Source organism: Balearica regulorum, chromosome 1 (assembly GCF_011004875.1).
Source record: "Balearica regulorum gibbericeps isolate bBalReg1 chromosome 1, bBalReg1.pri, whole genome shotgun sequence".
Lineage (NCBI taxonomy): Eukaryota > Metazoa > Chordata > Aves > Gruiformes > Gruidae > Balearica > Balearica regulorum.
The window spans coordinates 152012323-152038459 of record NC_046184.1 but is presented as its reverse complement, the minus strand read 5'-3'; the positions used below and the strand labels follow the sequence as shown (position 1 = coordinate 152038459).

The following is a 26137-nucleotide window of genomic DNA, read 5'->3' as shown; positions in this document are numbered from 1 at the left end:
CTTATCATTACTGTTTTGGCAACAAGTATGACACTATATTTGCAGTTAAATCTCCAACGGTAAACAAATTAAGAAGGTAGCAGCACGTGCTGTCATTCGTTTACAGCAATATTTTAATTCTGCTGTACCAATTTTTGAAGATATTCAAGTACTGCTTACCTTCTTCATCATAGTTGGACATATCATCTGCAATCATATTTCCAAAATCTAACAAAAGATTCCAAGTATCTTTTGGAATTGATCTTTTATGATGTTCCTATAAAGGAGGAAAAATGGTACTGTTCAATCCAAACTATTTTCAATTCCACAGTAGTATTTTGCATTGATATACACAGAAATACACATTTTACAAGTGTTTCTTCTTTCTTATTTTTTTTTTCTTCTTTAAATAAAGTATTGAGCTTCCAAAGAAAGCTACAAAATAAACTGCAACTAAAGAAGGCAAAAAAGTGCGAGATAAGTTATTTCTTCCGTTCTGCTTTTAGGGTACGTGTCCCTAACTTGTTATGGAAAAGAATAAACCAAATGCACTTTATACTTCTACTTAATGGCATCCATCCATCCATTCTGAAACTGTGCAGCCATGGGGTAGCATTCTGCCATTTCAACTTGAGTCCTTTTTTTTCTTATCTCTTTCTAGTTACACTTACCCAGTCTCACTTTCATCCTGGCTATAGTCACACCTACGCTCTTTCCACTTACTCCCAGACTGCCTTCCGGATCCATCATCTCAGCCTCTCTTCAGCTATTCTCTTCTTCACCGTAAGGCACTACCTGCATTTGCTCCACTTCTGTCCAGTGCCCTTTTTCCCCAGCCTGTCCTATTCTCCACTACCACCTCCTTGTCTGATTTCAAGTATATTCTTTCTGCATCACCCTGTCCACAGGTACTAGTTGCCATCCTGGCCAGTTTGAGCAGCACTTCAAAAAACTTCAGTCCTAGTCAGCGTTCTCCCAGCTTTTAAAGTCAGTACTCCCAAGAAGAGAGAGGGTGTGGGGAAACACAACTACTAAGCAGTTGTGAGCTGTAGGATCAAGCCTGACCATTCACATCTCCCTTCATCTGTTGATACTGCCATATTACCTGAAGATAATTTCACAGGGAATTAAATTTCAACACCTAGTTCTGATTTGCAGCAAAAAGTTGCAAGTGAATGAAAAGTCTTGCTCGGTGAAGGGTTGGGGTTTTTTTAAGCAGTATCACTCTGAAGTATTGAGAAGAACAAAAGGCATTTCAAAAATGTGGAACTATGATCAAAATGAGGTTGATGTCCAACACAACAGCAAATGTTCACTCACTCAAGCCAAGAATCATATCTTGACTGCAAAAAATATGACAAGCAAACATACCTTCTGGAAAAGCTTCCTTAAAACAAATGAAACACAAACAAACAAAAAACCCACCCCATCTTAAAGAGTCCTAACTTGCTTCCTTCTTAAGTTGATTTTTTTTTTAAAAATCTAAACATTTCTTCTGAAGTAAACATTCAGGTTAGATATATGTAGCAAAGGAAGACACTTTATACCAGATCATCTAGATTATTGCTTGAAGTAGAGATCTGCAGAACTGTCTGTTATAATAAACTTGATCACACAGCCAAGTGGGGGAAAAAAAAAGTTACATCTATACATTAGAATTTGGATGTGTTAAGTGTATTAAGGCAGTTAAAATGTGCAATGTTTTCACAAGTTCTCTTGATGAAACTGGTACATTTTTCAGTGAATAAAATAAATATACTGTCCAAAAATTCAGAAAAATCTTCAGAAAATATTGCAAAAAGTTACACTTTCCCTATTAAGCATTGGTGATTATGGCATAAAATGCAGGAAGACTTCTTAATTCACCTAAACTACAGATAAAAAGATAAATTGGAAAAAAGTCAAGATAAATTATACATTATGTAACATTATATAAGGGTTTTTTCTGCAAGTACATAGAAATGTAAATGTAGAAACATGGATGAATGAATCAGGTCTTTAATAAGAATATTTTGCAATTTCTAAAGTTTAATTTATGCATCTTTACTCCACTGCCCACAGAATTGCACTGGTAATAGAAAACTGTCAAGATCAGTTCACAACTATTATCTAAAAAATGAGTCAAAATAATTACTTAGACAACAACTTTCACTTAAAAAGAAAAGTCTCTCAGGTTAAGTCAGTCATAACAGAACTGACATTTAAAAAAGACCGACTTTATACATTAATACCACAAAAGGCAGAGCATGGTAAAATACATGGTTGACAATAATCACAGCTGCCTTGAGAACAAAGACAACATAGGTTCAATCTACAATCATGGCTTCATGCAGAAGCTTTCATAAGGAGGAGGATACAGGATCAAGCAAGCAGACTGCTCTATTGCTTTGCTACATCTTTTTGCATTCTTCTCCATTGGAAAAATCATACACAGAAGATTTAATTTGGCTTGATTTAAGACTATTTTATATCACTTTTCAAAAATGGTAAAGTTTGAAGCAAGTATTACAGACATTCTGTCCTTTGCTTTATTGTAAGCACCCAGCCTACAAGCTAGACTACTGTGGATGAAGACAGTCAGGTAGGAATGCAGGACATACTTACCAACAAAAATTTATTCCAAAGATCTAGAAATTTAAACCTTCCTGACAAGACTAAATTCCAATATGCAATTGCCATTTCTAGATCTGCAAGAGACAAAGCAACACGTAAATATTACAGCACATTATATGTAATAAAACTCTTACAGTTAAACAATTAATGCTACATCCAGTATTATGACACAAATGAGTAACATTCTTTTAAAATCACTACAAAAAATAAGGAACTGTTTTCTGCTCTCACTGACCCAAAAGGCAGAAGACAAGCAGTAATGGTACAAACTGCATATTGAACATCACAGTCACAAAGACTAAAATCTTTGTCACCATCCAGCAGTGCCAGATTAAAGCTACTTTCAAACTACAGAAACAAATAAAAAGACATACTCACAAACACAACAAATATTGATAGAAACACAAACATTTAAGTCTGCAGGTGCCAATTCCTCTTAATTTATTTCATTTTAGACACACTTGATATCAAGGGGAATTTAAGGATATGAGGGGATAAAAAAAGATCTGTCTGGGGCATGATAATACTACAGCACCCCTTAGAGCAATAATTCTCTTATTCTGGAATCATTCAACAGACAAACACCTACACCCAACACTGAAAACAGAAGTCCAAGAAAGCATCCCTAATTCTGCACCATGACCATTGATCTGAGAGCAGAGCTCAGCTCACACATGCCAACAGGAGGATGCAGCACTGCCACACGTTCAAGTGGAAAAGTAGGAGCAATATTTGATGCAGCATAGGAGTAGAAAGGATGTTTTCTTGAAGGCCTGTCTTCATTCTCAGCAACTCACAATACTTAACGGCTTCTGTGCTTGGTCCCACAGGTAACAGCACTAAATGGATACATACTGCTCGGCAACCACAAAATAAAGCACAGCCTTTCTTAAATCACATAAAGAATTGTGCTTTCAACATACACTAAGTATAAACAAGATATGAAACTTAATATTGTCATAGCAGGTAAGAGGGAAGCTAGACCTCCACCTACAAGAAAGGAGCATGTATTTGAAATGATACATACCACATTACAAACCAAAGGACACTCTGACACCTGAAATCAAGTTTCAAGTCTGAAAGACATGTTCCAGATTTTAACACAGCCAGTTCCCTAGAGTCTGTATCACAGAGGGCAGGGGCCCAAACGAAGTGCAACAGTTAAGATGTAGAGAAATGCAGTACACCTATACCTAGCTATATAGACACAGGGCTGCCAGTGTGTGTTCTGCTATGATCAGAGTGCTTTTCAGTACAGAACTTGCTTTGTGCCCTAATAAACTCCTTTCAGTCCTTCCTGTCTGTCACCATGCTCACTTTTCACAGAAAATAAGTAGAAGAGAATAGCTAATAGCATTTACTTGCTATTTAGATATGCAGATTATTCATTCATATCTGTTATCCCAAATGAAAAACAAAATAAATGGGAAGAGAGAAACCTGAATAATCTTAAGGGTTTCTAAACTTCACTGTGAAGTGACTGGCTTTGATCCCATTCACTCAGGCTTCATTATGAAGACTCAACCTTTCCAAGTCTATCTTGCGAATCTATCACGTGACAACATCAAGCAAAATGCACTTTGAAGAAAGACACTTTAATAGCAGAAGAGTTTTTATACTACTGATGAAATATTCCTTGGAAAAAGGAAGAAGCTACAGGCAAGGAAACAAAGATGGCTAAAGGTGCCACAAAAAAGTTCCAAGGGAAAGAAGAGGCCACACTTGGCCTCTTGGTTTATTTGTGTATGTGTCAAATTTAATATTACGTTAAGGTGAACTTGATTTTTGCAAAATTGTATTTAACACAATGCATGTGAAATACTATCTTAAGTTGATACTTGAGAGATACATTACATGTGTATGCAAATTCTCCTCCACAAAGATACATGAATGATTTGCTATAATGTGCAATAAAAACACATCGTGCTCAGGATGCCACTCTATAGTAGCTGAAACCGGTCCACGCTGGAGCTGCTCTCTCATTAAGCACATGGAGGGAAGTCCTGATCTTGGTTAAAATTAGCTCAAGGGAAAAAAAATAAATAAAGGTAAATCTTCCTCATCTGGTTCACTACAATCACATAAACCCACCAACTAACACGAGAGATATTTGAACAAAATCACTAGATGGGACTATCACTTTTTGTAGCGGTTCCAGTTTATGGAATCTTAAAGTATTTGAAAATATTATGCTTTCAGGTGTGCTACATTCTCAGGAGTTACAGCTACACTTTTGCTTGAAGGCATATCCCTACGTAGGTTGAAAAACTCAGCACTGGAGGACAGAAAAGGGGATTTTTCTGCTGTAAAGGGAAGACAGTCACACAGTGTTCTAGTTCTGCATTAGGATGCTGATAGTAGTATCAATAAACAGTAATGCTGTGGAGTTTGTGAATCTGCTACAATTAGTATAGCACTAAAAGGTATAAGGAAAAAAAAAGCCTTATGTCATGGAAGTTCTGTGTCTCCATGGGAAGATTCTTTTGCAAGGCACGGATTTCTTAGGCAGTCTTAGGAATACCTATTTCAATACTGCATAGATATGAAGTCATCATTACAAATAAAATAAAATCAAACAACAATTACAAAAATATGCTGGTTTTGTACTCAAAAATATGCTTCCCACATTACAGACTAATAGTGCAAGTTTTATAAATGGAAAGGAAAAGACAGATGCATGAATCTCTGGAAACTAACACCTAAGGAAGGACCAGTTTATAAAGAGACTTCATTGCAAACATCCATGTTCATATCCAAAACACAAAATTGCTAAACAGTTAATGTTTAAAGAACATCATAAAAATACTACATCATATACTGCACATTATACAACAGTTTGAGCTTTCCCTTCGCCCCAAAATATTTTCAGTGTCAGTATCTAGCGAGTGGTGTACGTCATGCAGCCCCTTGAGTATAGTGGCTTTATAGTCCAAAGTTTTTGAATACACTGAAACAAAACTTCAATATTGAGATATTTGGCTTTCTGGATATCTCATCTAGGTGTGGCTACATACAGCATCGATAAAGCTTTCTGTAGTAAAACCCTAAGAACTGAATCACCTAAAAGTGGCACCAATTACCATTACAAAATTATTAAAACTAAAATTAATAGAAAAAAATTAAAATATATACGATGTCTAAGTAAAACAAGTTCAAGAAGGAAGAAGAGGTTAGTAAAATAATGTTTTAATTATTTTAAACATTATTTTGCCAAATAACATTTATTATAGTAAACATGTCTTAGTATGTTTTAAAAAGGAGCTCTTCACACTTTTGAATTAAACAATCAGCTTTTCAGAATCACAAGTAAAGCATTTTGCATGCAGCATGATCTATTCTGAACCATTAAAGCCTCATTCTAAAATTGTTTTTAAAAAACCTTCAGCCTCTTCTACCCTGATGGAACAGAAAGCTTGCAGTGATAACAAATTAGCACAATTAATGCAGAAGGAGAAATACATCATCAGTATTATTACTTTCAAGATTTGATCAAATGCTTATCTTGTTAACAAAAAATTAAATTATTACATTCTTGCACAAATTAAAAAAAATCAAATTAACTTCCTCATCCCTTTGCTATGATTTTGGACAAGGGCAATGAAGTCATTGCACAGAAGCAATCAAGGAAGTGAGAAAACAGAAAGATAAATCAGCAGATAGCAAGGAATTGGCTGGAGAGTAGGGTTTATCGGGAACACGAAATGAAGTTCATTTAGACCTGCTGTGCCAACACAGCACTCCGGGACTGCAGCGCTCGCTTGTCATCCTCTGCCAGTCCTGCTTTCCAGCTCCCAGACTGCCCTACCAATGGGGCTCTTCATGCAGTCATGTTTGAAGCTGTCAGAATATTAAAACTAATTCATCTAAATTACTAATACAACTTAAAAGAAAAAAAAAAGGCTACAGGCATTACATTGGCCTCCTAATGACGTTTTAAAATCTTTAAGTTGTTTATAAGAATACTTTAATGTTAGCCACTGTTGGCCTCACAAACCTTAGTCAGGATATTAACTAGGTTCTGTACATTACGATGGTACAGTCTATCACGTTTTAGAGCTTAGAAATAAATAATTTATTTTAATTTCATCATTTGAGATTAACTGATTGTCCTAGTATTGCCTTTTTCTTCCTTTACTGATGTTTAATTTTCTTATCAATATTGTAAAGCTTTGCTACTTTATACATCATCTCTATGAGAGTCTTTGGTGAGCATGGATGCTTTTAACAAGCTGCTCAATAAGTTTTGTTCAAAGAGTACTCTCTCAAACTACATGGGCAGCATTTTTTTTTCCAAAATAGGATGATGCATCAGCCTTACCCAGTCCATCTACAGACACAAACCAACAAATTAGTAAAGAATGTAACAAAGCTTGTAGAAGGAAAAGGTTAAGATCAGTTAATAAAGATGAAAAACAACAACAAAAAAAGGTTTTGGAAATGAAAATTTCAGAGCCAAGAGCCCCTTTGTTTGAGGCTTCCTCTCCCCAGAGCTTTAACCAAAATTTACTCTATAGCTTTGAAAACAAAAGAGTAGCCAAGAAAATCTCCTTTTCCCAACACTTCATAAAAAATTAATCCGGACAGGTGCAAGACACAGAAATCTATTTTATCATTCAATCATCTTGTAAAAATATATTTAGCCTCTGTAAAAGACTGAGCTTCAGATGTTTTCTTCAGTCACATAATTTGCCCTAAAGTATCATTTGGTTGATATTCTTTCATCTGTTTCCTCTTGTTTTCTTCCTGTGATGATACTTCTGTAAAGCTAAACCAAAAACTACATTGCACAAAATTATTTTGTTTCAATAAAACTCCTGGACACCGTGCCAAAACTGGTGCAGATGTGAGAACAGAGGAAACTGGTGCCAATTTGTCTCAACAACTGGACTATCACACTACCTGACAAACAAACATCAAATGAATATTTGCAAGATTCAGTGAGTTACTTGATTCCTTGTTTCCTCATCTCTTAATGACTTTAACAGTCATCTTTGGCTTCCAAATTACCAAGAACATGGATACAATAATTAGTTTCTTTCCTAATCAGAACATTGTCGTCTTCTACAAAGTCCACACAGCAAAATAACAAGAAAATACCATCAGGATTCAACCTAAAAACGCTTCACCAAATTGCCAAAAGTTTAGAGAAAAATAGCTCTTATCTGCAATTAGGAGCTCCCCCACAGAAGGAAGAGAGAAGGGGAAAACCAAATAAGGGTTATGATGCAAATACTGGAAGCGGCTAAACTCAGGATCCAGCTGAGTTGGATCCACTGATCCCTGCGAAGCCGTAAGCAAAGAGCTTCCCAGTGCTCTACGTCAGGGAATGTACAATGCAGAGCGTCAGAGTTAAGTCTCTGTGGAGGGCAGGGAAGAGAGGTGAAGCACAGCATATGGATTTCAGAAGAAATTCCCTGCAGGAATCAGGCAGGGTCTGACTGTGCTTATTAACTATCTCAGCATCTGCCATGCTGAAACAGGCTCATTCCATGCAGAACCTTTCACCTTTATTTTCTTGAGCATCAACCGCACAAAATCAGATAAACTGCTTCTGAATGTGAGCTAGGCTTAGAAGAAGGTAGCTATCTAAACATCAATTTGAGTCCAGCCTAATGAACCTGACTGTAGCCAGTTTCAAAATCCTTCCATCTCTGCAAATCTCTCCACATACAATACAGATAAACTACAACAGATGACTTAAAGTTGACTGGATATACATTTCCCAAATAAGACCAAACATGAGTAAAAGAATCAACGAGGCATAAATAGAACTGGCAGTTATGCCACACCTTTGCTGCTACTATTAGCCTTTTTTCATCAGAGCACCCTGTTCTGTACTAAGCTCCTCTTAAATTGCTGGCATTTTCAAAAAGAAAAATGTGAACAAAAATAAAGCAAGGACCATACACTAGACCAAGGCCATTGAAACACCTAAAATACAGCATTCACAGATCTCTTCCAAAGTAAACATGAAATTCATTCATCGAACTCCCTCAGCTTTGTCCATCCACTTGCTCCTACAAACATCCTACAAACGGATCAATCTAATTCTTCATTGCAAACGGAGGAAATCTTGCTAACTAGTTGGGGGAGGGGGGGAAGGAGAAAAAAAAAATAAAATATCCTTCCCTAATGTCTAAGCATCTCTTCAAAGAATCTTGAAACACTGCTATGATGAAAGCCAAAGTTGATGTTGCTTCAATTAAAAAGAGCACGTTATACTCATCTGCTCATAGAAGATGCAACCTCCTTGAAGTCCACATACCGGATGCAAAGATAGTCATTCTTCTGGTCTTGAGGTAATATTTGATTCAATTCTGAATGACCTCCTCATGTATCATCTCTTGCTTGATCCCAGGAAACTGGCAGAGAGAAGGAAGCACAACCTTTTGAGCCAGCAAGCAGGCGAAGGGACCACAAAGGAGTGATGAAGGACGAAATCTGCTTTTTGTTTCCATGTTGAAAGTTGAAGACCATGAAAGAATGTATTAAGTTCCTCCACTGTGCTGAAACAAACTGTAGTAAACTCCTGAGCATGAGAAATCTCCTGAACATGTCTTGCTGGGGCTCAAAGGGAGATCCATTAAGAAACTCACAGTAAGTATCAGGTTCAAAGAAAAAAAAAAAAAAAAAGACAAAAAAGACAGGAAGATGGAGCTAAAGCCTTGTTTTGAGCTTGAACAGTGTCCTCAGAAATCTGAACTGCTCTGTATACAACATGGCAAAAGATCTATAATCCTATTCTTTAGTACACTTATCAACCAAGAGCTAGGATGCAAAATTTCACTCAGGCTGCAGTAGAAAAAGCTAAAACTCGGGAGTAGAAGGTGAGATAAATCTCTCCAAATCTGCAACATGCAAAACTTTAAGATTTACTGTACTAAATATAGTGGTGAGAACACGAGAGAGCAGATTAAACAGACAGGATCACAATTATCCATAATAATTCTTCGCAAAAGTCTCCTGGTGAACCAGACCTTAATAAACTGCACCTTTTACATTATTTCAGAATATATACAAACCACTCAGATGAAGTTTAATATACCTAAATATTAAACCTGCCAGGTTCAATACATAGCCATTGAGATGGCACTGATGTGTTGAACCCTTGCTATCTTTTTTGCCTCAATTCTGTCCACCACTCAGAGAGCAATAGTCTTAACAGTCATAAGCATCCATCTGTTTCTTAGATATTAATCAAATCTATTCAGACATATTTGAAAGACACTTGAGAGTTGGGTCCTAAACAACATTGATCAGAACATCATTTTCTGCTTAAATAAAATCATTGTAGATCTTACATGATATGCTTTTGCCTCCTGCATCTCACAACTTAGATGAACTGTCACCTAGGGGGAATGGTAATACTTTTACTCCTTTAAACAGCATGTGTCCAGACTGAAGCTTACTACTTGACAATATTAAGCTAATAAAAATAAATGGAAACATTCAAGTTGGATGAGACTATAGAGACAGAAGTCCTGCAGATATAAAGAGAAATAAAAATTCCCTAGTATCATCACTGGAAAAGAGACTCCTATAAAAGGCAGTCCTATTTCTAGGAATGAATATTGGCGTACCAAACTCTGTGCCTATTTTGGGGCATGAGAGAATAGATGTAACTCAATTTATGGGAGAGGATTCTTCCCATCTAATTACATAAAGGCAGAATTTCTTGCATTGGTTTTGAGAGGAACTGTAGAATAAAAAGAAATTAAAGAGCAATGGAATACAGGCTGTTCTAAAAATAAATAGAACATGAAACTGTGCACGCATACCTGCCCACAGATCGGTTTCCTGGAGCACAATCCACCGCATTGTAAAGACGACTGTTGAGTATCACCAAAATTCTTCTATCACCAAAAAGAAGGGCTTCTGTGCCTTCCCACTGCCTCCCTTACAAATGGCAGCTGCTGTCATGAAAGATGTTATGCATCCTGCTGGCATCTCCCGAAAGAGAAATGTTTGGGATGCATGGAGATTTTTTTTTGTTTGTTTTTTTCAAGATATGCTCCAGGCAAAAAGGTTCAATGAAAACTGACACTAATCTCAGAAACAACATTTAGAAATTCAGTCTGAAAGCACTGGTGCCCAAAGTGAAGCATGGTGAAATTCATCTCAGTATGCTGAAGCAACTTCAAACTGCTACCTACCATCTTTGAGAGTTCATAGAGGTCAGCGGATGTTCTAGAAGAACCTCAGTGGTTCTCTGCCAAACTGGGAGAAAGTAACTTGTCCATGGGGGTCAGTCCTGTACCTAACACTGTCCAATACTTAAGTAACTCAGATGATACAACAAAGAAAACTTTTATTAAATTTGCAACTTGTACAAAGCCTTATACAAAAGTGTAGCGTGGTAGAGGACAGGATTAGAATTCAAAGCTACTTGGACAAATTGAAAAACCACTTGGAAGTAAATAAGGAAGATTTCATTAAAGAGAAGTGCAAAGTCATGTAGCTAGTGGGAATAATTGACTGCAGAAATAAGATCAGAAACAACTGGATGCATTGCAGTTCTGCAGAAACCCAATAATATAACAGATCACAAACTGCAGACAGTATAGTGTTATAAATATAAGCAAACTTAATAATGGGATGTGTGACAAGGAACAAAATATCTAAGGCACACGGAAGACATCTAGCTTGTTCAGGCACTACAAGACAAGAGAAAGTTCTATCAATCGGATTGCAAAGGAAAAGAGAGTTGGAAGATACAATCCCAATATCAGAGAGTTGGAAGATAAAATTTGTCAGGGTAGTCAGTTTTACTCAGTCTAGCGACTAAGGGAAGGTACCTACATTGTTGCCAAATATGTAAAAAGTTGTTACTAACTCTAAGGAAACATGTATTCTACGTATTTACTCCGGATGGGTAAGTATTGAACTGAAGAATTCAGGAACAGAGATTTAAGTTATGTGCTAGAAAAAGAAAAAAATCTAACAATAGGTTTGAGCAAGCATGGACATAGATGTATAAGACCCGCCATAATTTAAGATTATATTATGTGAAGGCACTGACTCCCAAACTTTTCAGCCAGATGACCGCTGCCAATCACATCACAAATCTTGCTGATAACTACTGAAACTGAAAAGGCAGGTTCACAGATTCACAGAGCGGCAGGGGTTGGAAGGGACCTCTGGAGAGCGAGTCCTTTTTATCACAATAATATCTGAATGCTTGCACTGATTTTTAGAAGCTTGCCCCCCAGGTGGAAGGAGGCAGCATACTGCTGCGGTCAGCTACTTCACCCCATTGTTTCTGTGCGAGCCAGAGTGGTGCTTGAACCTTTCCTAAAGATTTCTTAGTTATGTGCTGACAGTTTGGGAGAGGAAGAATAGAGAAGGTAATGTCAAAAGTACCTCCTAATTAGCATTTGCTAGCATTTCAGTTAAAAGTTCGCTTTTAACACAGTTACTTCAGCTGAAGCCAGGTCTTTGAGATCTTTGGTCTGAGAAAAGATCCAACACCAAACATGTAGAAAATGGAGAATGTGTAATTAGTGACTGCCTGTGAAAAGCGTGGAAGTGATTTGTGCAGCATCTTCAAGGAATTTCATGGTAGAGGCAAGGATTGGATCCCGTTCTCCAGGGCACCGCTCAACTGCCTTAACCGGGAAATGACAGAATCACAGATTCACAGAATGGTAGGGGTTGGAAGGGACCTCTGGAGATCATCTAGTCCAACCCCTCTGCTAAAGCAGGATCACCCAGAGCAGGTTGCACAGGATCGTGTCCTGGCAGGTTTTGAATATCTCCAGAGAAGGAGACTCCACAACCTCTCTGGGCAGCCTGTTCCAGTGCTCGGTCACCCTCAGAGTAAAGAAGTTTTTCCTCATACTCAGATGGAACTTCCTGTGTTCCAGTTTGCGCCCGTTGCCCATTGTCCTGTCACTGGGCGCCATAGAGAAGAGTCTGGCCCCTTCCTCTAGACATCCACCCTGTAGATATTTGTAAGTGTTGATGAGATCCCCTCTCAGTCTTCTCTTCTCCAGGCTAAACAGACCCAGCTCTCTCAGCCTTTCCTCATCAGAGAGATGCTCCAGTCCCCTCATCATCTTTGTAACCCTCTGCTGGACTTTCTCTAGTCCAGCAGAACTCTCCAGGGAACTCTCTCTAGTTCCATCTTTCTTGAACTGAGGAGCCCAGAACTGGACGCAGGACTCCAGATGTGGCCTCACCAGGGCAGAGCAGAGGGGGAGGATAACCTCCCTCGACCTGCTGGCCACGCTCTTCTGAATGTACCACAGGATACCACTGGCCTTCTTGGCCATGAGGGCATGCTGATGGCTCATGGAGAGCTTGTTGTCCACCAGGACTCCCAGGTCCTTCTCCGCAGCACTGCTTCCAAGCGGGTCAACCCCTAACCTGTACTGGTGTCTGGGATTATTCCTCCCTAGGTGCAGGACCCTACACTTGCCCTTCTTGGATTTCATTTGGTTCCTCTTTGCCCAACTCTCTAGTCTGTCAAGATATCACTGAATGGCAGGGCAGCCTTCCACTGTGTTGGCCACTTCTCCCAGCTTAGTATCATCAGCAGATTTGCTGAGGGTACACTTTGTCCCCTCTCCCTACCTGGAGGTAGGAGAGAAAGTCTTGCAAAAGGAAGACTTTCCTTTGGTCAAGGAGGATTGGGTTAAAGACCATCTAGACAAACCTGACACCCACAAATCCATGGGCCCTGATGGGATGCACCCAAAAGTGCTCAGGGAGCTGGCAGATGATATTGCTAGGCTGCTCTCAATCAACTTTGAAAGGTCACAGAGATCAGGAGAGGTGCCTGAGGACTGGAGGAAAGCCAGTGTCATTCCGTTCTTCAAAAAGGGCAAGAAGGAGGACCCAGAAAACTACAGGCTAGGCAGCCTCACCTCCATCCCAGGAAAGATGATGGAACAACTCATTCTGGGGGTTATCAATAAGCATGTGGAGGACAAGAAGGTTATTGGGAGTAGTCAACGTGGATTCACCAAGGAGAAAGCATGCCTGACCAATCTGATAGCTTTCCAGGATGGCTTGACCAGCTGGGTGGATGAAGAGCAGTGGATGTTGTCTCCCTTGACTTCAGCAAGGCTTTTGACACCATCTCCCATAACATCCTCACAGGCAAGCTTAGGAAGTGTGGGTTGGATGGGTGGACAGTGAGGTGGGCTGAGAACTGGCTGCATGGCAGGGCCCAGAGGGTTGTGATAAGTGGCGCAGAGTCCAGTTGGAGGCCTGTAGCTGGCGGGGTGCCCCAGGGGTCAGTGCTTGGTCTGGTCTTGTTCAACATATTCATCAATATGATCATGATCCTTCCTGAGGGCCAGCCTTAGCAGCACAGACTGAAGCAAAGGTGACATTCAGTGATTCTGCCTTCTCTGTATCCTCCGTCACCAGGGCACCCACCTCATTCAGCAGCAGGCCTACATTTTCCCTAGTCTTCCTTTTGCTGCTGATGTATTTGGAAAAGCCCTTCTTGCTGTCCTTGACATCCGCTGCCAGTTTTAATTCCAAGTGGGCCTTAGCCTTCCTTGTTGCATTCCTACAGTCTCTAACTACATCCCAATATTCCTCCCAAGTAACCACTCCCTTTTTCCATATTTGGTAAACTTACTTCTTCCCTTTGAGTTTTTCCAGGAGCAGGTTAGTATATATTGCTAGCATACCACTGAACACTTGGTTAGAAAAAACATCTGCAAGGAATGGTTTTGGTAGATGTCGATCCTGTCTGGCACAAGGGAATACACTATATAGGCATTTCTCTATCTTTTAAATTGAAAGACCACCTGGCATATAAAAAGGAACCTGTGAATCACTATTTCCTGAGGTTCTTCAGGGGAGATGGGGCAAAAAATAAGAAAAGTAATAACTGCTGCTTATCACTTCTTAAAACAGCAGAAATGCATTTAAAAAAAGTAATCAAAACCATATTGAAATACTGATAGAACAATGAACATGGTTCATAACCAAAGCATCAGTATTTGGACATTTTAGAGGTACTTCAGTAATTTCTTATTGTTTCAATACGTTAAGATAATAAACATGCAAAATAATTGCATAAATGAGTCTTCTTTGCCTATCACAGACATTTTTCTGGTGAGTTCTAGTCTCGTGTTATTTCTGTTTAAAAAAGATGGGTTAGGACTTAGCCTGAAGGATCCAACAGAAGGACCATTTTAATTATGTCTTCCTTTATAAAAAGTTTTTATTAACAATATCCTACGAATAAGAATTTCCCATTTGTCACTGGCACTATGTCAAATTTGCTTATTTTCAAATAGGCATATTCATAGGTCATGTGTATACCTAAGAATCAAGTAATATTCTTTAAGCCTACAGATCACCCCCCTAAATAATGAGTGCAACAGCTACCAGACTTGGTGATTTCAGCTCTGAGTATAATAAGAGGAAGCACTGGATGCTTCACACCCCAGGAAAGAAATCACATTAAAGTATTTTGTAATTGAAAGTCAGAAAATAATTCCTTTGATTATTTCCATTTCATTAATTAAAACCATTCACTTTTATCCCTACTTTCCATAAACTTACTGACCTCTTAGTCTTCCAAGTCATAATTCAAATGTGAATGTATGGGAATCAGTAGGCAAGCACTATCGTGGGAGCACGTCACGTCACCAGAAGCAAGCAGCTAGGGCAGTAGCTTAGCAGCATCCTATACTTAGGTAGCGCTGCATGTCATCTAATGTGCACGTGGGGAGGAAGGGGAGGTCAGCACCTGTAGATGACCTAGACAGAGATTTATATCAGCTCATTTGGTAACACATCTAACTGTATGTTCTGTTTAACTATCTGGACTGAATTCATAAATGCGTCTTAAGCCAAGGGTTCAGACTTAATGGGAGAGAAACAGACACTGGACATGGATGCGATAAAGTCCCGCATCTCCTTGACAACAGGGCACATTGTCATTGGGACACAAACACCAGACACCTCTGCATTAGCTGTGGAGAGAGGGAGAGAAGACAGACAATTTCTCATTCTAGGAGAAAACACATAGTGTATACAGAGAAGAGGATGTAAAACAAAGCACCACCTAAGCCTAGATTAAATGTAGCTGAAGCAACTAGAATTCTTAGCTCATACAGACACTCCTGTAAGATAACTGACTGAATTTTTTTACTTGCTGTACACTTCTTTGCTGAAAGAGAACAAACATAAAACTCTTAGAATAAGGGGAGCAGGAGGCAGTACATTGTAAACATCAACCTGTAAACTTGTTTTTTCCCCTCCATCTCTCTGCTCTACCGAATATAACAGCATTCCTGAAAAGATTCCAACTCCAAACCTACACAGCGTTAATTTTTATTTTGATAAGCTATCACTGACCTCAATCACCCAAAAATATAGTATTAGTCAATATGCTTGTTCAGCACCCTTTTTCTACTCAACCTACAGTGATCCAAGTTTACACCAGACAGAAGTATGGTGTATTTCCACTGAAATAAAAGCAGTGGCATCTGCTTATATTTAATATCTAGAATCATTTTAGCAAAACCAGAAAAAGTCTGATGAAAAACATCATCAAAATACTGCCATGTAAGAACAAAGCACTACTTGAAAATAAGAAACAGTATTACCAGAATTATTAAAATTCCTGAAAACTGAAATCAGCAAGAGTTCCAGACAATTCTTTCTACAGTTTATTTTAAGCTTAACTTTTATTTTTCTACTCTTTACCTTCTCCTGCTAATACTTCAATTCTTAGTGCAAGAAGGCACTTAGGTGTTCTACTGCCAAAAAGTACCATTCTTACACTACAGAGGAGACACACTTAAAATGAGAAGGCCTCCATACCAAATAAACATAAGTAATGGAAGACAAGTAAGTTTCCTTTTTCCTCCTCATGTCAAATAAACAGAACATTCAGTTCCATAATCTGGGTTGGGCTGCCTTCCCTCCTTCCCTCTTTGTACAGGCTTAGGTGAAAAGCTTTTGAGACATATTTCCCAAGTACATGAGTTTCGTGTTGGGACTGAGCCAATTAAAACAGGAAGCCATCTGTAATATTTCTTTAGGTATCTCACAAATGCCAACCTCAGCTGTAACTGACTTACCTTTTCCACAATCTGAAAGTCCTAGGCTTTTTAATGAAGAGAGGTAAGAAAATGAACAACTAGCTAAGGGACTTGACTTCCAACCAGCCTCACAGAAACACTACAAGACTATTTTGTTTTTGTGTCTGGAAAGGTGGTATGAGACCCATGAAAGAGTGACACATGTAATGAAAAATGAGATTGCTGCAAAAAAAAATAAAGAAGAATGGAAACTGCCTAAAGATTGCCCACAGTTTAAAAAGAAAAAAAAAGGGGAGAAAAAGACACTAGGAAAGACAAGAGATATTATTCAAAGTAATTACCAAGAAAGAATACGGAACAGACATGTCTGGTTGAGAAGGTCTAAATCAATATTCTGCTCCTCCATCTCACTCCTCCTCCAACAATTTTTGAGAAAAAGTATTAACGTGCTTGCCAAGTAACGTAGACACAGAGTTAAAGTGGCTATGCTAAAAAAACCAACCAACCAGTTCCTCTTACCCACGGCACAAAAAGAACAGTGATGACGGTACAGTGTTATTCTACACACAAATCAGTTAAATTCCTTCCTACACAGTCTCTTTTGAAAGCAGACATAAATTGAAAGGATATCAGATTTCATCTCACAATTTTTTTCATCTACTCATAAACTATAGATATTTTTGATTTGAAGAGAATAAAGCATTGGAATTTAAGTAACGTATCCATTTTACTCCAGCAATACAAAGCACGGATTGGGACAAATTTCAAACTTTATAGAGAATAATAATTTAATCCTTTATAAACTGTATGCCTATTTCTATTCACTAGCTTTGAATCAACTCCATTACATTCTTTTTTTTAAACTTCACATAAAAACTGTGAACTAAAGCTAAAAATTCTTTGAACAATAACTTTTGCCCAGAGTTTTCTCCCTCTTGTTAAGCCAATATGGACATCTCGTTTCAGTTCTGTTCTGAACAAAACTGAAAACACAAGGAGCATACTAGCTCAGTCTTTTTTAAAAACAATTATGACAGGTCTCTAAGAACTGCAGGAACTTCCTTTGGCAAGAGAAGACAGAATGTCAATACTAGCAGAAAACATCATTAAATTATCCGTACCAAGGGGACATTAAAGAATAGATTAACAGAAAGAAGATGGGAAAGAGTAGAAGTCAGTGAAAGAAATCAACAATGAATTTCGTATACAATCATCAATGAGAAAACTGTATTTTGGAAGTATTTGGAATTAACTTTCCTGTCTGTAGATATTTTTTTGATTTTTTTCTACTTACCTAGACCTTTTTGTCCAGGATTTTTAGCAAAGTTAAAAGTAAACTGATAAAAATCTTTGAACTTTGTTGGATCCTTTAGCTCTTGTTCCAGTCTTGGCAATAAAGCTTTTAATTTTTCTGTGGTGTCACACCTGTTCAAAAGAGGTTATATTGTTTGTAAATATTTAAGATTTCTTTTATCTTTTTTCTTCTTGTTTTTATACTTACTAAGGTTTAGGTTTCAGAGGAAAAGAAAGGAGTAGTTAAGATAAAAACCAGTATATTTCAAAATAGCATTTTTAAAAATAAAAACACTCATATACCTTTACTAAATGATTTTAAGTAGAACATTATATATAGACATCCATTAAATACACAACCCAAACAGGATGCAGTGATTTAACTTCTTTGCTCGGTCTCTTCATGAGTTTATGAACTCAAGCAATAGATGTTATTCTTTTAAAAAAGATATAAACCTCACTGAAACCTGCTATCACTTCCCCTTTTATAGCTGTTGTAATGCAAGAGTATACATTTTTGCTTTAATCTAGATCGAGTGGGGGATAAGTAATGCCTATCTAAATTAAGAGCATACTACATTTACAGTTAATGTTAACATTAGAGGACTTTCCAACAAAACGAACTATTATTTGCAGTCATGCTCTCCCCACCATAGAACACTTGTGGATAAAATCTAGGAAAAAGATAAGCCTTTGACGATAGCTTGAAGGCTAACAAACCGTTTAACAGCCTGGCACAGGTAAGCTAAGATAGAATCAAGTTACTGAGATTCTAACAGAAACATATCCTTTAATAACATAAAACTGGAGCATTTTCAGTAAAAGCACCTGAACTGACAAGATGCAATTTTAAAAGAAAAAGAGTTTTCCCCACACCAAGGAATCAAATGAATATTCAAGGTTTATAGGATATTACCAGTATTTTGAATTGTACCTAGAAACTCAAAGAGAAGGAAATAGGTTTCAAAGAAGCAGCTATCATAACTCCCATCTTGCATTTGAAAGTAGCTAAATGTTTGTATTTATTCTACAGACTCAAGAATAATTTTATTAAAGGATGGATAACTACAGCAAAGTCCATAAGATGCAGCTGCAGTTTTAACTGTCTTGCATGGTACAGACAAAAATAAGTACCCTTCCGGCCTCCAGCAGTACCTGGTGGAGAAAAGATAAAAAATTCTGCCAACAGTCTTCAACTGAGAACTTCAGTTTCATGGGGACTTGATCTAGTTAACAACAGGGACAAATACCATACCTTCCCATAGGTATCCTAAAGATGCTATAGGAACTAAGACTCAGGGAATTCCTTTTCATTAAAATCTTCACCTATGTTCAACGCTAAAACCCACAGACACTACACCTCCAGTATGTAACAAAATCATTCCAAATTCTTAATGTGCAGCACACCAGTGGCAAGCAGGTGTGATGAGATTACGCTCCCAAGAACGCTATCATGTGTGTTGATCAGAAAGAGATAAACATCTCAGACCTCTGTGGAACTGTATCAGAGACAGTCGTGAGGACATAGGAGCAACGTGACAATAAAGTTACAAAACAGAATCCAAGCCAGAAGCCACAGGTGGCTTAGCAAAACCTTTTCAATCAGTGACATTAAAGGCTGCCAGCATTATTTGATATAACAGCATGAGCACATAATTGCTGTCCATGGCTAGAAAATCATATTTATTCTTACAGTCTCTACCCAAAGGGACAAAATAAAGCAGTGGACTGCAGGTGATATCAAAAGTTATTTCATCGCAGTTTCTGAATACCCTTACCTAAAAAGGAAAGCTTAGAAAGAAGTCAATAACCGATGAGGTCAGTAACAACAGACTGCTAGGACCCCATCTCAAGAAACAATACCACATTTGCTAGAAGTTGGTCTATTGTAGAAAGGTATTGATAAGGTGCCATTCTAAGATCAAATGAAATTACTTAGTTACAAAAAAATATGCACAAGTAACAAACTGTAATTCTCCACCTATCTAATGCAATGTGTTTAAAAAAATATCATTTTGACACCTCTATATATTAGAAATACTGCATCTCTTCCAAGAAAAAGTAATACACAAAATATTATTTTATGGTGATAAATGCTTGACTTCATTGCTAAACAGAGGCAACATGGTTTAACCTTGAAGTCTGTTATCCAGAACAGCTCCATAATCCAAGAAGAAAAACACAACTTATCAGTTACATCACAATCAGACTAAACAACCTTTTCTACTACCAATATCCTCATTTTTATTTCAATTTCTTATAGATATTCTGTACAAATATGAAGTATCTAGTACACAAGGCAATAGAACTGATTTGTAAGACTGGTAACAAGAAAAAAAGTTGCATTTGGTGGTGATAAGGTAAAGAATCGAAGGTTCTTTTCTGCTTTCCTCTTTCTTTTCTGCTTTAACACTAACAACTTTTTTTCCTTCATACATCTCCAGTAACTTTCAGCTTTTAACAGCACGTGGTCCAACTCAAAACCTTAGCACAACCATGCCTATGTTTATATGAATTGCATGAAAAGATCAGCATATCTGTCTGTCTTCCTTGCCATACAGGTAGGAAATATTTTGTTTCACCCTTGCTGCGGTCATTGGTAAGGCTTTGCAGCAGAGCATCAGTTTAAGGAAGATGGGACACTACAGGCATTTAACGCCTGTTAAGCTTGGCACCGGCCTTACCAGTTTTTTGAAGCTTCACACATAAAAACATTTTTAATTGCCATTCACATTTTTAACAGAAACTGAGCTCAGGCCTTACATTATGAACTATGCAGAAATAGATACTTACCCCAACTCTGTCATGCCATCCACAAATTCCTTTTTACTGAATTCACATTGAGTAGCTGCCCTGAACTTCCATGCTACAACCAGAACACTGATACTGGCAGGGTCCAGGCTTAAATCATCACAGAACTGTTGAATCCCATCAATGCCAATTTTATTTTCATCTTGTGGGTCTGCAGTTCAAAATACAAAGAGGAAAACTGTAATTATTTACAAAAAAAAAAAAATCATCTGCACAGCTTTGATGTGCTGCATAACACAGGTCTTTGTTTTTCATAAGCTTCACCAATGTCTTCACTTGAAATCTAGTTACTTTTAGAAGTACCTCAAAGAGTATCTGTAAACAGATTAAGTATTCTGCAAACTTCCCTAGGAACTGCTTTGCAACTTTTTCCTAAATTCATCAGTTAACATTAACAAAATAGTTTTGTCTTCTCTCCACAATGCTCTATGAAAGATCTGAATGAACTGAGGAGATGCCTGACTATATCAAAAAACAGACCAATAAACATGTACATGAAAATGTACAATGTATTTATGGGTTAGCATGTATTAAACTTTAAAAGAAAACCAAAACAAACCACAAAAAAACAAAACCAACAAAAATATACCTACCAAGTGAGCCCACAGATTTTTTTTCTTGATAGAGACATATGAGAATCCACTATAACTGTTTAAAAACCACAATTACCTCAAACATTTTTGGTTTTTAATTAGAAGTCAAGGAAATCACCAAAACATTGCACAAACAATGCCTTAGCACAACAGGGTCTTAAGCTAAACAATACAACTTAGTACTACTGAAACATAGTATTTCCTAACTTTACTACCTTTTTGAATGTCCCAACCACACTTAGTAACTACCTAGGTAGATGCCATTGTAACAATTCCGTAACTGTAACAACATTTTCTCTCCCCCAAACAAACAAACGACCCCCCTGCATTGAAACTTAAATAAATGGAGGGGGAAAACACCACCCCCCCAAAAAAAAATCACGCCTTTAGTTTTCAAAGCTTGACAGTTTACAAACTACAAAACTCTCTCCCAGCTTTTGACAGCCCAACTTACAATACTGAAATGGCTTCCTATGTAGAAAAGTATCCCTCAAGTAAATTAAAGATTAACGCCTTAAACTGGTAAGATCATGCTATTTTTAAAAGTCCTTATCCAATGAATTGACAAAAATAATTAAAGAAAACTTTCTTGGTTTTTTTGGTGGTGGTGGGATGTTAAACTAAGATTTCTTCCACTTTTCCAGCCAATACTACAGTGAAAGAAATGCTAAAATGTAGAGAGGAAGTTAATTTAGCAACCAAAGATTTATACCCATTAAACAAAGAATTACACCCGTGATATAATTCAGGGATCTTTGAGCAGAAAAAACAAGTAAACACATCTATTCTACTATATGCCAGATCTAGTTCCAAGACATATAAAACGCGTTTCTTGTGCATTTGGGGAGTAACTGAAGAACTGAAGGCAAAAAGTGCACTAGTGTTGAAATCAGTGGAAAAATTCTAATGGATTTCAACAAAGACTGTTTCATCCTTATCGTGTTTCATGCCATCCAGGTAACTAGGAACAAAAATGAAATTGTTGTTTTGACAGAGTTGCTGGATAAACAGATAAGAGGACTCACACAAGACAGCACAGAAAATGAAAGACTTCTCATCTCAGACTTCAAATATAGTGCAACGTATGTAGTATTCTATAGGTGCTGTAGGAGAAAGGAATTTCTCGTTGTTGCGAGGCCAATGACTCAGGTATAAGCTACATGTGAAAAAAAGGAAAGGTGCTTAACCAAAATTTTGATCGCTTTCTCTCAAATCTGGTGAAGGTTTTGTTCAAGTTTACAACTTCACTTAAGTGTTGAAGTGCTAGAACTGTAAAGGTGTGCTGCTAAATAAAACATGGACATAAAACTGACCAGAATTTCATTCACAGAAGCCAAGTGGTGCAGCTTGCCACCACTAGAAAATTATGAGTAACAAATAACATTTGTGATTTTTTTTTCATTTTAGATCTTTTAAGTAGCATTTATGAATTGTATATATTTTTGACCCAGCAATCTCCAAGATTGACATGCAAGGATCAAGCAAACAATTTAGATGTGTGTGTATATATGTTATATATATTTACATATATATATAAAAAAATAAGTGGTTCTCTAGTTACATTTTTTCACAAAGGAAATGCTACAGCGTTGCTGACTCTTTGTCCCTATACAATTAATTACCACATAATAATGAAAGATTGAAGAGCGTCTATTCTTAAAATAGAACAATTATATAAAGAGTAACAAAAAAGGTGGAAACAATATCCTAACAGGATAAAGTATACACAAAGCATCCTATATTTTACAATTAGAAAAGTATACAAAAAATCAAGCTCATTTTTTGAAACACGAGATGTATGGATCTCAGCAGCGATAGGTAATGATTCCAGCCTGCTCTGCTCTAACATGTGTGCATTCTTCATCGCATTCATGTCAGAGGGCCACATTTCAGAAAGCACTGTTACCTGGATCACATACATTCTTATATTTACATGACTATGCCTTTTATTTTTTCTGTTTTTTTTAACAATGCTGTAAAATAAAAATAAAGGGGAAAAACCCAACTCTGCCTTTAATCCACTTCTCTGTGTTTTTTCCTCCAAGTATCTCTCAACATGCACAGCATTTTTGCTGTAATATGCCAGTAGAAAGAATAAATTAAGGATGGAGTTTCCATTACTAGTTTTTGAGTTTTCTAATTTGACTGTTTTGTCAGACTCCTAGCTGTAAAGTTATCTGAAACGGTTTTTTTATTTCAATATATAGAATTTTGTTCAAAGATAGTAGTATTTAACTCCCCCAAATGTTAGCATCAGGATCAAATGTATTATTTTGACACACAAAGTGCATTGTACATATATATAATAGCAGTCTCTGGCAACAAATCAAATAAGTTGCCTAATAAGCTCTAAGGTTTAATTTTCTATTGTGAATTTACTGTAAACTCTGGAGGAATATCTACAGAAGTTGTGTACTGAACATTAAGACCATTTAAAACCTTTTTCATTCTTATCTCACTACTGCAAACACAGAATGAGATGCAAAAGCTAGCAATCTTTCCTTAGAAGTCTTTAAGAATGGCAGAGACAAAAGCAGAAATACCACCCAAACAAAGTAATTAGAAAACGCCTCCCAAAACCCACAACAACAAAAAAAGCAAGCCTTACCTTTGTATCGATTATACAATTGTTCTAATTTCTTCCTGTCTACTGAATTTTTCATGGATTCTTTGTAGTACAAGTCTGGGTTCTGGAAGTAGTTGTCTGTTGCCACTTCTAGTTTCCATTCATTCTGCATTAAGCAGTATATAGCAGTCCTTTCACCAGCCTGGGTAAATGCCATAAACTGGCGGACCTTGTCCTTCTGAGACGATTTAAGCTTATGCTTTGGGATGCAAAAGAAGCAGGAAAGCCAATGAAGCTAATCCAGAAGTTTGTTTCAGCATTTTACTACTAATACCTATCTTTAAAAGGTTTTAGCTTTCTTGTTGATGACAACTTTCACTTCAGAATTACAGGAAGACAAAGCCTTGTTCTTCTGCAGTTAAAAAGACAGCATTTTCTTCTGAAAATTGAAATGACAGCATCTATATATACACATTTTTAGCAGCATGTATTCTAGCAGTAATAAATTTCTAGTTCTGCTTTATTGCTCACATATGCATAAGTTTACTGCTGTTACGGAACAGAAAAACACAAGTTTCATCATACAACAATATGGTTATCTTCTGAAAAATATGCCTAGTGGTCACACAAACCAGACATTACAAAGGCACAACTTATAGATTCTCAGATTCTGTATAAGTACTCCATACACAGAGAAAAACAGCTCAACAGTTGTCTTAACATTTTCCTAGCAACAATGAACGATGCAAAGTTTAATCATTTTAAGTCATCAGCTGAAAAAGGTAGAAGCATTTCTTGCATTTTTATGTTAGAAACCATTGCCAACAGAAGATGTAAGACAAAAAGAAAACTTATAAAGCAGACACGTCAGAGATTTGCTGACTGTTACAGTGAGACTATAAAGTTGCTGCAAATGCGTTCTAAAAGTTTAATTAACTCTGAAAAATATGTCTATACTATTAATACATTAAACAACAAAACCACCTATTATAGTGGTATACAGGAATCAATGAGATGATTAAGGGCAGCTAATTGCAGCACCCGTATCTACACAACATCCCTAACCTTCTGGAAAACCCAAAAGGTGGGAATAGGGATTTTATAGGAAGAAAAATTGCTATTAACATAGTTCAACATTATTCTTTACATGAAATTGGAAGAAGAAGGAGATAGCTTAAATCAAACTGTTTTTTATTACATTCTGATTCTTTCAAATTTTGTTAAATGATACTTAACACATGTTCTGGGCCAACAATTAAGCTGAGAAATTTGTCTAAGTTCCTCACTACTGCTTAAATCATCAGGTATAACAGAAAATTTGATGGTCTCTTAAAATATCAGGGGGGAAAAACTGAATTCTGAATCAGGAAGCACAGGACCATCTCTCAGTCTACTTGTTATCTCTTGTACACATATGGATGGTGACATCTTGGCTACAGACGGTCCTGAGACAAGAAACACATCACGTAAACAAGATAAGGACTGTGGTCTGTCTTGCAAGATTTTCCAGTTTTATATAAGAAGAAACATGAAAGTTTCTTTTTATACAAGAATACGCATGTAAAGTGGGAAAAGAGCTGCAAAAATAACTACAACATATTTTGGTAAGAAAATACTCAACAATCCTTCGACTGCAAGCTCTGTGTAAACCCCCTCTCCCCAATTTTCATTAAGGTCTGAGAGTCTCTCTGCACCAAGGTCTTCCTCAGTGACATAAACTTCTTTTAAGCAACAAACTTAGTGATGCTCACTTCAAAACAGAGGTCTCTGACAACAATTCCAAAGTAAAACCCACGCCCTCTTACAAGCCTACTTACGCCAGACGTTTAGGGATATCTTCTAGGTTCAAAAATGAAACACCAAGTTATTTGAAGAAATCAGAAACACGTGTAACTATCCAATCTACTACACTGCCACGCTGTATAGTTTCTACCGTTCATGTGTGTCTAACGCCCTGTGCAGAAGACAGGGGCACCTATACGGCCTCTACAGGGCAGGGGGGAAAGGTTTGGAAGTCGCGTTTCTAGCGTGACTTGTCACTAACGGAACCCAAACGAGGGGGTGTACTTGGCATCAAGACACGATTAAGTCACGTCTTGGAAGCCCTCCCAAACCGGCAGTGACACCACACTGCGAACCCCAAGGAAGCGCTGAAGCTGAAAACGCGCCGGCTGCGGCGGAGGCACCGTGCGACCCTTGCCGGGACAGCTCCGACCGCTCCCGGCGCCACCCCGCCCCCCGTCCCGCCGGCCCCGGCCGCCTCCCTGCGC

The 26137-nt window shown here is 37.6% G+C and overlaps 1 protein-coding gene across 7 annotated transcripts in view; it reads right to left on the bottom strand.

The window, feature by feature from the left end:
* DCUN1D2 (defective in cullin neddylation 1 domain containing 2) overlaps positions 1-26137 on the bottom strand; it is a 30407-nt gene that overhangs the window by 3431 nt on the left and 839 nt on the right. For 2 of the 7 annotated variants that reach the window (XM_075739520.1, XM_075739510.1), the window contains exons 2-6: positions 23910-25312; positions 20691-20859; positions 17899-18029; positions 2584-2666; positions 160-256 (exon numbers count right to left, since the gene is read on the bottom strand). In XM_075739520.1, the coding sequence (XP_075595635.1) occupies positions 160-256; positions 2584-2666; positions 17899-18029; positions 20691-20859; positions 23910-24084 (655 nt within the window). In that variant the 5' untranslated portion in view covers positions 24085-25312. Of the gene's footprint in view, positions 1-159; positions 257-2583; positions 2667-17898; positions 18030-20690; positions 20860-23909; positions 25313-25684; positions 26117-26137 lie in introns of those variants that run through there. The other 5 variants (XM_075739527.1, XM_075739544.1, XM_075739564.1 and 2 more) reach the window with 3 other exon arrangements.